The sequence below is a fragment of the Pollachius pollachius genome (genome assembly GCF_949987615.1).
Source record: "Pollachius pollachius genome assembly, chromosome: 9".
Taxonomy (NCBI): domain Eukaryota; kingdom Metazoa; phylum Chordata; class Actinopteri; order Gadiformes; family Gadidae; genus Pollachius; species Pollachius pollachius.
The window spans coordinates 9,735,014-9,749,663 of NC_136942.1; the positions used below are offsets into that span (position 1 = coordinate 9,735,014).

At 47.3% G+C, this 14,650-nt stretch overlaps 1 protein-coding gene across 2 annotated transcripts in view; it reads right to left on the minus strand.

Moving 5' to 3' along the window:
• man2a2 (mannosidase, alpha, class 2A, member 2) overlaps positions 1 to 14,650 on the minus strand; it is a 35,715-nt gene that overhangs the window by 17,232 nt on the left and 3,833 nt on the right. Inside the window, exons 2-14 of one of the 2 annotated variants that reach the window (XM_079743411.1) lie at positions 14,462 to 14,641; positions 13,486 to 13,743; positions 12,888 to 13,032; positions 11,910 to 12,081; positions 10,586 to 10,713; positions 10,173 to 10,346; positions 8,436 to 8,622; positions 5,738 to 5,915; positions 4,603 to 4,805; positions 3,601 to 3,783; positions 2,487 to 2,601; positions 1,598 to 1,668; positions 264 to 429 (exon numbers count right to left, since the gene is read on the minus strand). In XM_079743411.1, coding sequence (XP_079599537.1) covers positions 264 to 429; positions 1,598 to 1,668; positions 2,487 to 2,601; positions 3,601 to 3,783; positions 4,603 to 4,805; positions 5,738 to 5,915; positions 8,436 to 8,622; positions 10,173 to 10,346; positions 10,586 to 10,713; positions 11,910 to 12,081; positions 12,888 to 13,032; positions 13,486 to 13,743; positions 14,462 to 14,593 — 2,112 coding nt within the window. In that variant the 5' untranslated portion in view covers positions 14,594 to 14,641. Of the gene's footprint in view, positions 1 to 263; positions 430 to 1,597; positions 1,669 to 2,486; positions 2,602 to 3,600; positions 3,784 to 4,602; positions 4,806 to 5,737; positions 5,916 to 8,435; positions 8,623 to 10,172; positions 10,347 to 10,585; positions 10,714 to 11,909; positions 12,082 to 12,887; positions 13,033 to 13,485; positions 13,744 to 14,461; positions 14,645 to 14,650 lie in introns of both variants that reach the window. The other variant, XM_079743412.1, reaches the window with a different exon arrangement.

Consider the following 14,650-nt stretch of genomic DNA (forward strand, 5'->3'; position numbering starts at 1 on the left):
GACACCACCGTCGTTGTGTGAATGTGTGAATGAATGTGTAAACGAATGGGTGAATGTGAGGCATTATTGTAAAGCGCTTTGAGTGGCCACTGGCTAGAAAAGCGCTCTATAAATGCCGTCCATTTACTAATACACCTGACTCGACTAGAATACGGTACAAAAAATAGGATTTTTGAAACCCCCAATCATTCAAACATAACTCATACAGCCCCCTTCACACACGCCACCCCAGCCCTGCTCTGGACGGCCCGCCCCTGTCTTACCTTGAAGACCTCAGAGCTCATCTGGATGGGTGACGCCCACTGGGCGCTGACCTGCACGGGGAGGGTCTGCCCATCCTCCGTGAGCACGCGCACGTGGGCGGTGTTCACCAGCACGCTGACGGCACACAGCCGCTCCTGCTCCACGGGGTTGTACAACACCAGGTACCTGAGGGTTGGGGGGGGGGGTAAACTCTTCAGCCCCGGTCTTCTGGAGCCCGGGAACCAGGTGCATCTCGCCAGCTCGTGGCGAGGTCGGTCTGGCTCCCCTCCCGTACACAACATGATATCTGCCCGGTAACTACATAAACTGACCAATCACGACCGTTTATCTGATATGAGTAGGGATGAATACAATGACGGTTTAGAGGAGTGATTTATTTATTTTTATATATATATATATATATATATATATATATATATATTTATTTTACTATTATTTTCATTTTCTTCCGCCTTTTAATTGATACTGTTTATACGGTTTGCCATGTTAGTTCTATTTGTCCTGACTATAGCATTTACTTTAACATTTATTTAAGTTGTCCTCAGCATTACTTTAGCACTAGTTTGTATTGTATTGGATTGTATTATAGCTTCTATCTCTTCCTTCACTGCTGCTGTGCTGTAGCACAAGAAATTCCCCTCTGGGGATTAATAAAGTATTATCTTTCTATCCATGTATTTTTTCAACAACAACAACAACAACAACAACAACAAAGTCGGCTGCTGCTGCTGTAGAACGATCTGTTTATTTTGCTATGTCTGCTTATCTGTTTAAGAAAAATGTGTTGCTCAGTGCTGCATCACCCATTATGTTGCTGATTGGTTGAAGGTCTATCGTATTGAGTCCAGAGGTATTTTGGTCTGCGCCCGTTGGAAATCGAAAATGAACGGAGAGGTTCAATACTGATTGCAGTTTACATTTCGTCTGGCAATGCCAGGCTAGGTAATAAGTCTCATATGATCTTCAAACTACTCATCTACGCCATATTGTGACCATATTCTAATATCACATATTGTGTTATTAGAATATGACAAACATTAAGAAAAGACAAGTGAAAGAAGGTGTAAAATCCTGTTAAAGTCTCTGGAGTTGTGGTCGTTTTAGCAGCAGTCCTTGTTTGTAGCAGTATTGGCATTTATAGAAGCATTAGAAACACGTAGCTTTTGTGGTCATTGTTTGTAGTCACGTCAGTGTTATCTTGTAGTAGTCTTTATGGTAGTCGTAATAGTTATTCAGGAAGTAAGTTAAAACGGTACACAATCGTTTCAAAGCACTTCAAGCACTCTGTGGTGCGATCGTCAGTACCACCAGCGGTGGGTGGAGCTGTGGGTACCTGGGTCCAGTGGAGTCCAGCTCGATGAGGGTCTTCTGGGGGAGAGAGTCCTGGGTGGCGCGCCGGTCGTCCTGCAGACAGACGCAGTGTTAAACACAATACGACTTTCAATGTGTTAAACACAATACGACTTTCAATGTGTCAAACACAATACGACTTTCAATGTGTCAAACACAATATGACTTTCAATGTGTTAAACACAGTACAACTTTCAATCTGTCAAACACAATACGACTTTCAATGTGTATAACACAATACGACTTTCAATGTGTCAAACACAATACGACTTTCAATGTGTCAAACACAATACGACACGTCTTTCGATGTGACCCCTGCCTTAAACCCCTCACTAGCAGCGCTGAGCGCGGTGGGCAGGAGCAGCAAAGCGGCCGGGTAACAAGGGCCCAGGCATCAAGGGCCCAGGCATCAAGGGCCCAGGCGTCAAGGGGCCGGGCACCATGGGGCTGGGCACCATGGGGCCAGTGATCAAGGCCAAGGGAACCAAGGGCCCGGGGATCGAGGACCCAGGCATCAAGGGCCCTGGCAGCAAGGGAGCCAACGGCACCAGGAACCAAGGGCCCGGGCAGCAATGGGCCAGGACGGAGAGTTAACCCAACATGTACCTCATGTGGCTTGAGAGGTAACCGGAACCAACACGTAAATAAACCCAGGTGAAACCGGGCAGAGCATCCTCACACAAAGGGCACAAGCTGGGTGTAAAAGCACCCAGGGCCGGCCTGCCTCACAGCAAGAGGGCCCTGGTTTTTCTCTTACAAAATAAGAAAATAAAACTCATCCGAGATAGCCGGTAGTGCTTGAACCTGAGAGCAGAGACCATCTCTCACACACTTTCCCTGACAGACACTACTGAGTAGGTAGAAGGCCTCACCGTCTCCAGGAAGGGCTCCGTCTGGTAGAAGCGATAAAACTCCTTGTTCTTCATCACCAGGAAGTGCGCGGCGTTGATAATCACACGCTTCAGACCGATGAGAGATCGCAGCAGCCTGCAAGGGGAAAAAGAGAGAGAGAGAGAGAGAGAGAGAGAGAGAGAGAGAGATAGTCAGGAGCAGCACCCAGCTCCTCTTTCATACTTTATCCCTTGCCCATGGGCACTAACATCAATCCGTCTCCCCAACCAGAACCAACCAGCCCCCGTCCTCTCCCGCCTCGCCCTCCCCACACCAGCCCCTTCTCATCCCAGCCTCGCTTTCTTCCCCTCAAGCCCCTGTATAGCTATGCATGCATGTCATTATATGCATACCTCATCGATATTTATACATGCTGCATAGCGACTGTACATGTCATGTACTGTCCTGAAAATGTGCATGTCACTTCATACATGTGCATATTTATCCATGACTCTTTTAGTGCAGATGCATTGAAATGTATCTCTGACCTGGAGCTGAAGTAATGTGAGGTTAGAGCAGTCGAAACAGCAACAATCCCCGACCCCGCCAAGGGGATCGAGACAGGAACACGGCCAGGCCCAGGCCCTACTTACTACCCTGAGGTACTTGGCATCGTGCAGCGTCTTATCCTTTGCTGTCTTTGTTGTTTACAGGGAATGGGTTAACCTAGCGATTGTTGGTGCTTGGCACTCTTTTCTATGAACAACCTAACTGTACCGACAGCGATACATTGTTTTTTCTATTTCTCACAACATACTTCTTGTAAGTCGCTTTGGATAAATTGCTCTGCTAAAGGGGCGGCATGTGGCTCAGGAGGCAGAGCGGGTTGGCTGGTAACTAGAAGGTTGCTAGTTCGATCCCCGGCTTCTCCTAGCGAGCATGTCAAGGTGTCCCTTAGCGATTCGCCTCACCCATTCTGCTCCTGTCGAGCTTTCTGCCGCCTTGCATGGCTGACACCTCCGTCGGTGTGTGAATGTGTGCATGAATGGCTGAATGTTAGGCAGTCTTGTAAAGCGCTTTGAGTGGCCACTGGCTAGAAAAGCGCAGTATAATCGCAGGCCATGAAACGCCCTGAATGTAAACATAAAGCGTCACCTGGCGCCGTAGTCCACCACCACGTTCTCCTTGGCCGTGCCGGTGATGGCGTCGTGGTGCTGGAACAGGGCCACGCTGCGCCGGGCGTCCACCAGCAGGGCGTAGTCCGCCACCGGGTAGCGGCCCTCCATGCCTGCGTGACGGGCATGGCCCAGCGCCAGGCTGTACAGGATCTCCGCACCCCTGGAGGTAAGAGGTCAGAGACAACGTTCAGGCCCCGGGTCATGTGAAAGTGACCCCCCCCCCCCCCACTAGACTGTGACCGAAGGGGTCCTTGCCCCTACCAGTGAGTGGCCTTTTATTTGGTGCCCCATTTTCTCCTGTTTATGGTAACCGCAACACCCTGCATCGGGTGTTGCGCCGACCTAGGATAACCTTTTCCTGCACGCCCCCCCCCCCCCAAAACACACTGCTGCCTGCGATCGGTCAACAGTACCGACGTTACGGGAACGTGATAATGGCTCATCTCGCTGCGACTCGTGTCATTAAACAGGCCACCCTGCTAATCACAGGGCCGATATAGTGTCTGGTCGCTGCGTTGGACAGCAGCCCAACTGGCACTGCAAACACGTCTGAAAACATGTCAATTCCTATTAAGTCTGAGCCTTCCCCGCTCTGCTGCGGAGGGGATGAGGTGCCATTAAATGCTCATTCCATCACTGCCCCACCTCGGGCTGCAATTAATTATTATTTGTGGATTAAACTGTGATGAGTATTTGTTATTGTTATACTCGAACGTCATACATAATGGCATACAGTTTTTAAAGTTATTAAGCCTCAAGGGATGTTGAACTTTTGTCTGTTTAGCATCCAAAGAAAATTGCGCTCTATTAAAATGATAATAACGACAAGAGGCGGGACATCTCCAACCTGCGTCACTGATTGGCCCACCACCAGGCGGTCATCAGTATCATTGGCTGGAAAGAACAGCTTCTACCAATGCCATTGGCCACAACTGTGCTAGCACTGAAAGACAGGGTGGTGTGCCGCCGTGGTCCCAACCTGAGGTGAGACTCCAGCACGCGGTCCAGGCTCTTGTAGAAGGGCCTGGAGGTGAAGTAGCCCGTCCAGTAGTGGTCCTCGCGGTCGGCGTAGGCGAAGAAGTCTCCGCTGAGCACCGGGAAGTCTGCGGGCCGCACCCCCTGGGCCACGCCCCCGGCCTTGTACACTGCTGAGAAGTACTCCGACAGGGTCCCGAACTGAACCTGGTGGAGGAGTGAGTGAGTGAATGAGTGAGTGAGACCAAAAAAGACGGAGAGAAAGAGAGACACAGACAGACAGAGAGAGAGGGAGAGAGAGAGGAGGTTAGAGTAAGAAGGAGTGAAGAGCGAGACAAACAAAGAGTATAATTGTTAAACCTTTCCCATCCGAAGACGTTGTACCTCCCTCTTTACTCAAGATGGAGATTCATTGAAATAAAAGAGGTTGTGCCGCCATTAAGCTAACACAACAGGTGGGCTTGACTTATGGCCCTGATACAGTACAGAGAGTGCATTACAAAGTGTTTTTTTAGAAGCACAGAGCATTTAACCTTCTCCTTTCTCCTCCCCATTCCCTGATCCGCTTGGGTGATATCTCACATAAGACAACAAAAGCATATTCACTCCTACGCGAAGAGGACACGCCATCTTACTCGATCGAATAAAGAGGGTCCTTTATTAGTCCTAGACATTGAGACCCGTAGGAACTGAAAAGAGTCCTTCATGATGCGGCTACACCCCATCCAGAGCCCTAGAGGCATTCAGCGAGGACAACGAGAAGGGTGCGTCTTCATTACTAGGACAAAATATCGATACGATATAAATCGTCACCCATCTTCGTGTGATACGAGAAACAATACGGAAAATAAGGCGCGAAAATAAAGACACATTAACGAGGGAACTTGAATAGAAGTCAACTATCCAAAGACAAAAAAAGTGAAAAACTCATTTTGGACCCCGAATAAAGACAGAAATCCAGCACTTTACCTTTTCAGTCATTTTGTATTCATAGTTAGACACATATTGTGATGTATCAAGGAATTTATACAAATACATTGCTTATCGCAGAATCGCTGTATCGCGATATTATCGCAATGGTGGGCCATGTATCGTATCGTATCATGAGGTACCCTGTGATTCCCAGCCCTATCCATTACCTTGACGTGCATCTGGGGGTGGGCGTTCATGTAGTCGAAGAGGCGCTGGTAGTTGGAGAACTGCTGGTCCCACTCCAGAGCCATGTCGTAGCGGAAATCATCGCCCAGGGGAACCAGGAGCACTTTGCTGCGGAACAGCTTGGACTTCTTGCGGTACTGGTCTAGCAGTAGGTTGGCTCTGTGTGGGTTGGACAAGAGGGCGAGGGAGAGAGAGAGAGAGAGGAAGCAGAAGTTACCAGGCGGCAGTGCTTTTAGCTCAGAGGCTTACATTTACATTTAGGGAATTCACCAGACACTTTTATCCAAAGCGACTTACGATAAGTACATTTGTCAGAAGAAAGAGAAACAATATATCGCTGTCGCTACCGTAAGGACGTTCATAGAAACAAGTGCCAAGCACTAACAATCGCTAGGTTAACTTGAACTTAACCCATTCCCCATATACAACAAAGCTTGCTAGGATAAGACGCTACACAATGCTAAGTACTATGTTTAAGTGCAAGGACGTACCACATACAATAAGTGAGTACATTAAGTGCCAGGACGTACCACATACAATAAGTGGGTACATTAAGTGCCTGCCACGCCATGAAGGGTGACCTCCGATGGGAGACGGACTCAAATGAACCGTGGGGAGAGAAGGAAATCCGCACACTCCGTACTCGCTATGTGGTTATCTGAATCAACTTAGAACATGACAACTGGGTCACCGTGGGAATGTGCAAGCCCCCCCTCAGAGGGAAAGTGAGTAATAGCAGAACAAACACTGCATCTCCTCTAGGGCCATCTGGGTACATGGCAAGCACGCAGGCACGCACAGACACAGGCAGATACACACGCACACACACATTTCTCATCCAGCAGTCCTACTAAGTTTTAGCAGAACTTCTGATCCAGCAGTCCTATTGTGTTACAGCAGAACTTCTAATCCAGCAGTCCAACTATGTTACAGCAGAACCTCTGATCCAGCAGTCCTACTGTGATAGAGCAGAAGTCTTGATCCACCAGTCCTGCTATGTAACAGCAGAACTACTGATCTAATACTGATGTTAGAAGCACTTCATGGGGGAGACAGCAGAGTCTGGGCTTCCTCCAAAATAAAAAAAACCCTGCACATCAATAAACCCTGCAGAAAAAGCGACAGTCACCTTAATAAAACATGGTCAACATTCACCGCCTTACATTCTCATAGTGAATAACGCTTGGACTCAATTCTCCAATAGTTTGGCAGCTTCCTGGTCCTCCACAGCAGATGCAATAGCTCAGTGCTGTACCTAACAACAGTCTGTGAATCTTTTCAGGTCAAGATTGACTTTAAATTCTTTCGTACCGAGAGGATTCCTGGCAGCTCGCACATGTTTTTGTATCAGCCCATCTGGTAGGAAGCGGGCCTCGAGCGAAAACGCATTCAGCAGAAAGTGAGGAAAGTTTTGCTTCCTGGTATCTGGGAGGCCCCGATGTGTTCATTTTGTTTTGGTCCCCTGCTGTTCCTCTAACTGTAACAGCATGATGTGTGCGCTGGCAGGCCCCTCCGACTCTGAGTATATCCACACGCTTCAAACCCTTCATCCGACACAACACGTTGGACGAGAAGAACTTTCATCGGTCGGAACAACTCCAGCAAAGTGTTGATCATTTGTCCTTCATGAAGTGCTCGGGGACTTGAGACTCCCCTTCGCTGCATTCACATTCTTTTGGTGTTTAGCTATCCAGTATTAATATTGTATTACTTTTGCAGAGAAAATACTTTTCATTCAAGCGATTCATCCATTGTGTTAAAAGGTCAAGTTTGCCACTGCAGGCAATCAGACGAAACAACGGGAGGGAGACAGCTAGGTGAAATGCATTAGTAATGGTTTTGCAATATTGTGAAGTTTCCCCGAATAGTACTTCAACCAACGCATGCGTAAGTGCTGTGTGTGTGTGTGTGTGTGTGTGTGTGTGTGTGTGTGTGTGTGTGTGTGTGTGTGTGTGTGTGTAGCTGTAGCAACGGACAATATTTTGCATAAATATGTAAATAAATACAAACACAGACTAGGTCCACCTAGTGCATCGACAAAATCACACCTCTAACATATCTTACATGAAGGAAATGCTGCAAGATCACCACCAATATTTGCCTACTCCTCATGTGACTTTTAACCATAGGGGCTCACTCAGTCAGACTTCTTCAATATTGTGGGTTCACATTAAGTTTCACTCTGCCGATCGTTGTTTCTTCATACCCGTTGGAAGACAACAATCTTCACTAAGGGGAGGGACTCTCTCTCTATGATGAACAAGAAGCACTGTGCTCAGCCATTTAGAGTTACATTTAGCAGACGCTTTAATCCAAAACAACTTACAATAAGTCTTCTTTGTCAGAAGAAAGAGAAACAATATATCGCTGTTGGTGCAGTAAGGATGTTCATAGAACCAACTGCCAAGCACTAACCACTTCCCTGTAGACAACAAAGATAGCAAGGATAAAACGCTACACAATCCCAAGTACTATTTTCACACACACACACACACACAAACACAGTCAATAAAAATTGAGTTTTTTCGACAATGTGAATTCCGCGCCCATATTTGGAAGTCAATGACTGCCCAGCCGAGGCCAGGCCGATATTTATTACGCAACACAAGTATGAACGTCGTCAGGACAGTCTCCCAACAAGGCTACGGCGCAAACGGCCCCAACAGAAGCCCTGCTCACCTCTCCTCTACATTGGCCTCCACCACGGCCTTGGGGGGCACCTTCCAGGGGCAGTTGACCCGGCCCCCCGGTAGCCTCTTGAAGTCGAACTGGCAGCACACCTTGGGGTCAGGCCCGCAGGTATGGGGCACGTCGTAGCTGTAGAAGGGCATCATGTGGCAGAAGATGTCAGAGTCCGACGATTTGTCTGCGGGGTGGGAGAGAAGAAGAAAGTGGAAAATAAATAGATGAACGTTGAAGTGAAAAGTTTTTGTGGCTTCGGAGAATTAGCTCGACCTGAAATTCGTCTGTCGAGTGACGGGGTAATCGGGGAGATAAGAAGCGGGAAGAAAAATTCAAGCCATGTAGTTGGAAACTTAAGTACGCAATGGATAGTCAACAGAATGCATTGTTACTCCCATGCCTTAGGGGGCGCTCTACGGCACCTGTTAAGTGTAACTTATACAATTTTCCTGTAATAAATCAGAGTTAAAATGGATATCAATGTCTTAACCTTCTTGTGTCACGCCGTTACTAACAAGTTATCTTCATGTTATAAAACAAACAATAGAAACGTCTGAAGCGCTGCATGTCCTTCGACATGTCCGTTCTTTCTAGAAGGACTTTAAGGGGCTAGGCTGGTTCTGCGTCGGCCAAAACGCACCGCGTTGCAGAAGGGAATGACTCACCATTAGGAAGGTGGAGCGCAATCGACACCCAATACCTTGACCAGTAAACAATTAACCCCAGCTAGCGGCATAATGAGTCGTTTTAAACCCCCCCCCCCCCCTTAAGACTAATTCCATTGCAACCCTTTCTTTCATGTTTGTACAACTGATCGTTCTGCAATTTGGCTCTCACGCAGTTAGGTCGGGACACCTGGATTCAAACAGACAAAATAAGATGCACGAAAATGTGACTTATTTTAGAATTACTTATTACGTTTAGGTCAAAAGCAAGAACCGATTCTCCGTTTCCATACAATCGTGGGTGAAGCAACACGACAGCTCACTTGCTCCTGTCACGCTAATGCTCAGGGAGAAGGGGACCGATGAAACACTGATATCTCCCTGGCAAAAAGGCCATCCGTGATGATGACACAGAGTGACACCGGCTTTCGGAGGTAAAGTAGCTCTAATGACAGCGATGAGAAAGTAGATGTCGGAGTGGGGTTTGAACAGCAGTTTATGACCGGGGTAATCGTGGCAGCTGAGGAGTGATATGGCTTCAGCGCTCCCTGGAGCAGTCTGAGTGTAGGAGCCCCCGCATTTAATTAAAAGGGGGGCTGTGACAGGAGGCAGAACAGGATGAACAAACCGGATCTGCGCCGGGCATCCGTCACTATTTAGTGTGTGACCGGGTTTATCATTTTAAAACGGCACTATGAATATTGCCACACTAAATCTTCCAATTGGTGCTTCGTATTTGGTGCCACAAAGCAAGTGTTACTGAACTGGGACTGGGAAAAGTGTTCCAAGGGAGGTTGGCATGAATGCCCTCAACAACACATGCTTGGAGATGATCGAATGCCTCTCACCAACTATCCACGGCCCTTCTTGTCAAATTATCGTTGCTGGGCTGCAGCGTTTAACCTCGGGGTTAGGCTTAGGGCCAGGGCTGTGTTGTGTAGGGTTAGGGTTAGGGCCAGGGCTGTGTTGTGTAGGGTTAGGGTTAGGGTTAGGGTTAGGCTTAGGGCCAGGGCTGTGTTGTGTAGGGTTAGGGTTAGGGTTAGGGAGCCAGCCTCAGGGAGCCACTCACCCCAGGACTGCCTCCACATAAACTCCAGGCTGCGCGTTGAAGAAAAGTGTTTCTTGATGGAGTAATGGACCCTCTGGATCAGCATGCTGGTCAGGTTGGCCTTCTTCAGCAGGTAGGCCATGGTAGCGCTGTGGCCGAAGGGGTCGATGGCCCACCCTGACTGGGGTTTCACACCTAGGTCGCAATGTAAGGTAAAACGTACACAAACTGAGAACATGCATTTCCTTACAGTTGCTACTCAAGACGTATGACTCAGGGAGGGACACATTTAGATCACAACGATATACAATCATAATATTCCACGGAAAAGCTGATTTGCACAGCACAGGCTGATGAATGTATAGCTACAGGAAGCGGCGTGGGAAAACGATTGCGCCGCAGCGATATTGAAAAGCCATACGCGAGGGCCATACCCAGATTGGTCTCCAGCCACTGGTGTCCTTCGATGAGCTGGTCTAGCATGGCAAAGTAATGCGCGTTTGCCTCGTCTGTCATCACCCATCCGCCAGTAACGATCTCCAGCTGGCCCGACTTCACCAGTCTGTCGGAGGAACATTTGGACAACAAGGTGGCAACTCAATTTTCAAGTCATTATGTTTGATTAGCCCTTAATCAGTTATAATCACAGTCTCAAAGGGCTGCACGGGCCCCATTTCAGGACGTCCCGGCCCTCAGTACAGCAAGAAAATATAATCCCCTAATTAACTGGAAAAGGGTGTGGTGGCCATTGAGACCCGTGTTAAGGAGATGACCTATTCTAGGAACATCCCCGGGTTCTTAAATCCATCTACAGATACTTAAGGCAGAAAGAAAAGCAGCTTACTTGCTACTACTACGTGTTGTCTGCACTAATTCAGGATAAGGTCACAGAGCTTCAGAAAATACAAAAACAAATGTGAAGCATTTTTAAAGAACTTCAACAAATTTATGTTCACTTCCTTCATTCGCTAGCAGCTTTGGAAACAAAGCACTTTCCCTCTCAACTAAAGGAAAATCGTATCATTAACACAAATAATGATAGATACAAATAAAATAGCAACAACACAGACACTCATTTGTGTGGAGAGACGAAAGAGGAAGACACCCAATCGTTTTGTATGTTTTATCTGTGGGCCATTTGGATATGGAAACCAGAGGAGTGTAAGAGAATCATGGTAGGGCGAGGAATAGAGATGTTCTGATACAATTTTTTCCTTCCTGATACTGGTTCCTATTCCGGAACTTGAATATCGGCCGATACCGAGTATATACCGATACAGCATCTAGCATTGTAACTGTTAATAGCACTTTCGGTTTTCTTATGATGCCGGCAATGTATAGTCGGTTCACTTAGTGAAATTATTATTTTTTTTTCAGAACTAGATCATTTACATATCCGAATATATAATTAGAATAATATATTTGTATTCTTCTAGTTAAGCGTGAGCATCCATGTTTTTCCGACTTGGCTCTAACGCACGTAGGTCGCATACCGCTTCCCATTCCGCCTTTAAACCTCTGACCATTAGCACACGCAGCTTAACCCTGCTGTGTTTGCGGTGTTACCTGCCTGTGTAGAAAATGAGCTAGTCGCGTGATGGTATCGGATCGGCGCATAGACTTGCGTACTTGCTGATTCCCTGATAATGCATTTTAGGCAGTATCATAGGAATTTCCGACTGGTATCGGTATCGGTATCAATAGCAGTATTGGGAACAACTCAGAAACAACGCTAGCGCGGACGCTCCTGGGACCCACTTGCGTGTGGCCTCCCTTTTCTGCTTGTCCGCGCCCTCCCACCACTTGGAGAAGTAGGAGATCTCCGACCAGATGAACCTCCGGCGGGGGTCTTCCCCAAGTTTCAGCACCATGTTGTTCAGGATGTGCTGTGTCTGCTCCAGGAAGTACTTGTCAAACGTCTTGATCCATCCTGTCACATGGACACAAAGGGTGGGCTTTGATTGGCTGTTGATGGCGTGCACCGTTTTATGCATGTGTTTCTTTTGCGCTTTACTACAGACAGCGAATAACTAAATGTACTGCAGATTGACACGTGTCAGTCACAAATGCTTTATTTTGTTGTTGATTCATGTGTGGAAAAATAAAATAAAATGTACAAAGTTTGTGCATTGGTTTTCTGATAAAGCAATAAAGAAAATGTATAAAGCTGTAGTTGATGGCTGTCACATTAGATGGCAAAAAATAAATGTATAACGAAGAGGACTAAAGACTTCAGGATGACTATTGAATATTTAGCATAGCACTATTTGCAGTTACTAGACAGACCAGACACACATTCTGTCTCGCTTATGTGAGACTGGATTTTACAACCAGGAGCAGAAGTCAAAGTCAACATGATACACTTCAATAAAAAGTTATTTCAATTGAATAGACACAGAGAATGTAACAACACCATCCTGTGTGTGTGCCTACAGCTGACATACAGACTTGTAGCGTGCAAACAGCATGTAAATCATTTCGGAGACAACGGCAGTTCAATAGACCACAGGAAGAATGAACCCATCGGGAGCAGGCCGTCTTTGGCACCAGAGGAGATGTCTCCTACTCTTCTCTGGTCATTTCCTTAACTCAACTTTGCAAGGACTGGTATGATCACCGTGTGTCATTTTTTGGTTACTATTTCAGTGTATCCCTATTTAATATAAGGGTTGATTAGTTAATTAGTTGAACCTGGAGCCCTCCCCGTGGTGGGTATGAGCGACCGGGAGAACTCACCGGGGTCGTTATGCGAGTGGGGGACGACGAACACCTGCAGAGGCTCCTTGTCCCACTCCTCTGGCTCGTACGTGATGTCGAAGCCCTGCTTCCACACGCCGCCGTCGGGGTTGTCGAACTTCAGCAGGGAGTACACATCCAGCATCTGAAAGGGAAACACACGTCACCCACGGGGCCGAGCACACCTTGCACTGCTGGTTGCACATGCATGACTCTGTAAGTGACTTGGGTGGCCTGGAGTTGAACTTCTCCCCATAAGGGTGTGGTCGGGGTATTTTAAAGAAACAGCCGTGCAATATGAAGAAACAAAGTAGAATTACCAACATTTAACATTCACCATTTATCATAAGAAAGAGAAACAACAATATATCGCTGTTTGTACAGTAAGGATGTTCATAGAAACAAGTAGCAAGCACTAACAATTGCTAGTTCAACCCCTCCCCGTACACAACAAAGACAGCTTGGATAAGAGTTTGACAGGAGGGCGATACGCCCTCCACGTCTTTGTGTGCACCTGACCTTTGATACTGCTCTTGAGAAGAGTCTGCAGAGAGCCCTGACCGCAACCCCGGTTTCGTTCCATTTCGGACACGCTCACCTGGAGGTCACTCTGTCCGTGGTTGTCCACGGCGACCTGGCAGTCCTGGGACTTGACGGCGACAAAGGAGGGCCGTCCGTCGAAGGGCAGCACCCAGGAGCCGTTGGCACTGCGGAAGGGTAGGTGGCCGCTGGGCGACACGGCGCCCGTGTCCGTGAGCTCCATCACAGAGTCTTTTATGTGGCTGATGATCTGGTGGTTCTCCTCCAGCAGCTGCTCCAGCTGTTCTATCCGGTTCTGCAGCACAGAGATCTGACTCTGGAGTAGTAAAAATACAACCCCACGTTATATATAGACATAGTGTTACACATTTAGAGACGTAGGCGATGAATGCAGGTCCACGTTTCCCTACTGCGGTGCGTTTAAGTAGCGGGATATATTTAATAATGAAAGCCTTTAAAACCCATTAAATTATCAAGACTATAATGCGTGCTTTCACTGAAGAAAAAATGCAACGCTTGCAGAGTCACGAAAATCTTAATATTTCAGCACAGTCTAATGGAAAAACTGAACTAAATAACACTGCAGTGTCTACTCAGTTAATTTCCATAATGATGGCTTACTAAAGCAGTACAATGCCTCAGAGGCTACAGTGGGATATAAGTGGGCGCTATTTAAGGAAACATGATTTATTCAAAAATATGAAATCAACAACTAAGGCCAGGAGTGTTTTGCTTTGATGCAAACCGAAGGAAATCGTCCACTTGTGGTGCAGTCCTCCTACTTGTGGTGCAGTTTGTATAACCACTGGAAGATTCACGGTTGTGCCTTATTGGATGCATCTACTTGTCTACCCTTCCACTGTCCAGGTATTAAAATAACCTCATTGTTCACAGCTCAAGATCTGCCGTTATAGTCTCTACCACACGCAACCCGAGAAAAAGAAAAAAAAGGTAAAACCAAAAAAGTGCTTTAAAAATAGCATCCCATTAGGTATCGATGCCATTACAGAGACAGCAGCACCAGATGCACTTACTCTGGGGAAGTTTCCTCCATTTTGTCGCCTGGCGGGGTCATGTTGGACCCTGTCCAGCATGAGGTAGAGCGAGAAGACCGCCACGCAGAATATGGCGCCGCCGCACACGGTCACCTGTTTCCTCAGCTTCATCTTTCACCCCAGACGACGTCACGACGCGTACGACCTGCTTCACAGCAGCTGCTTACA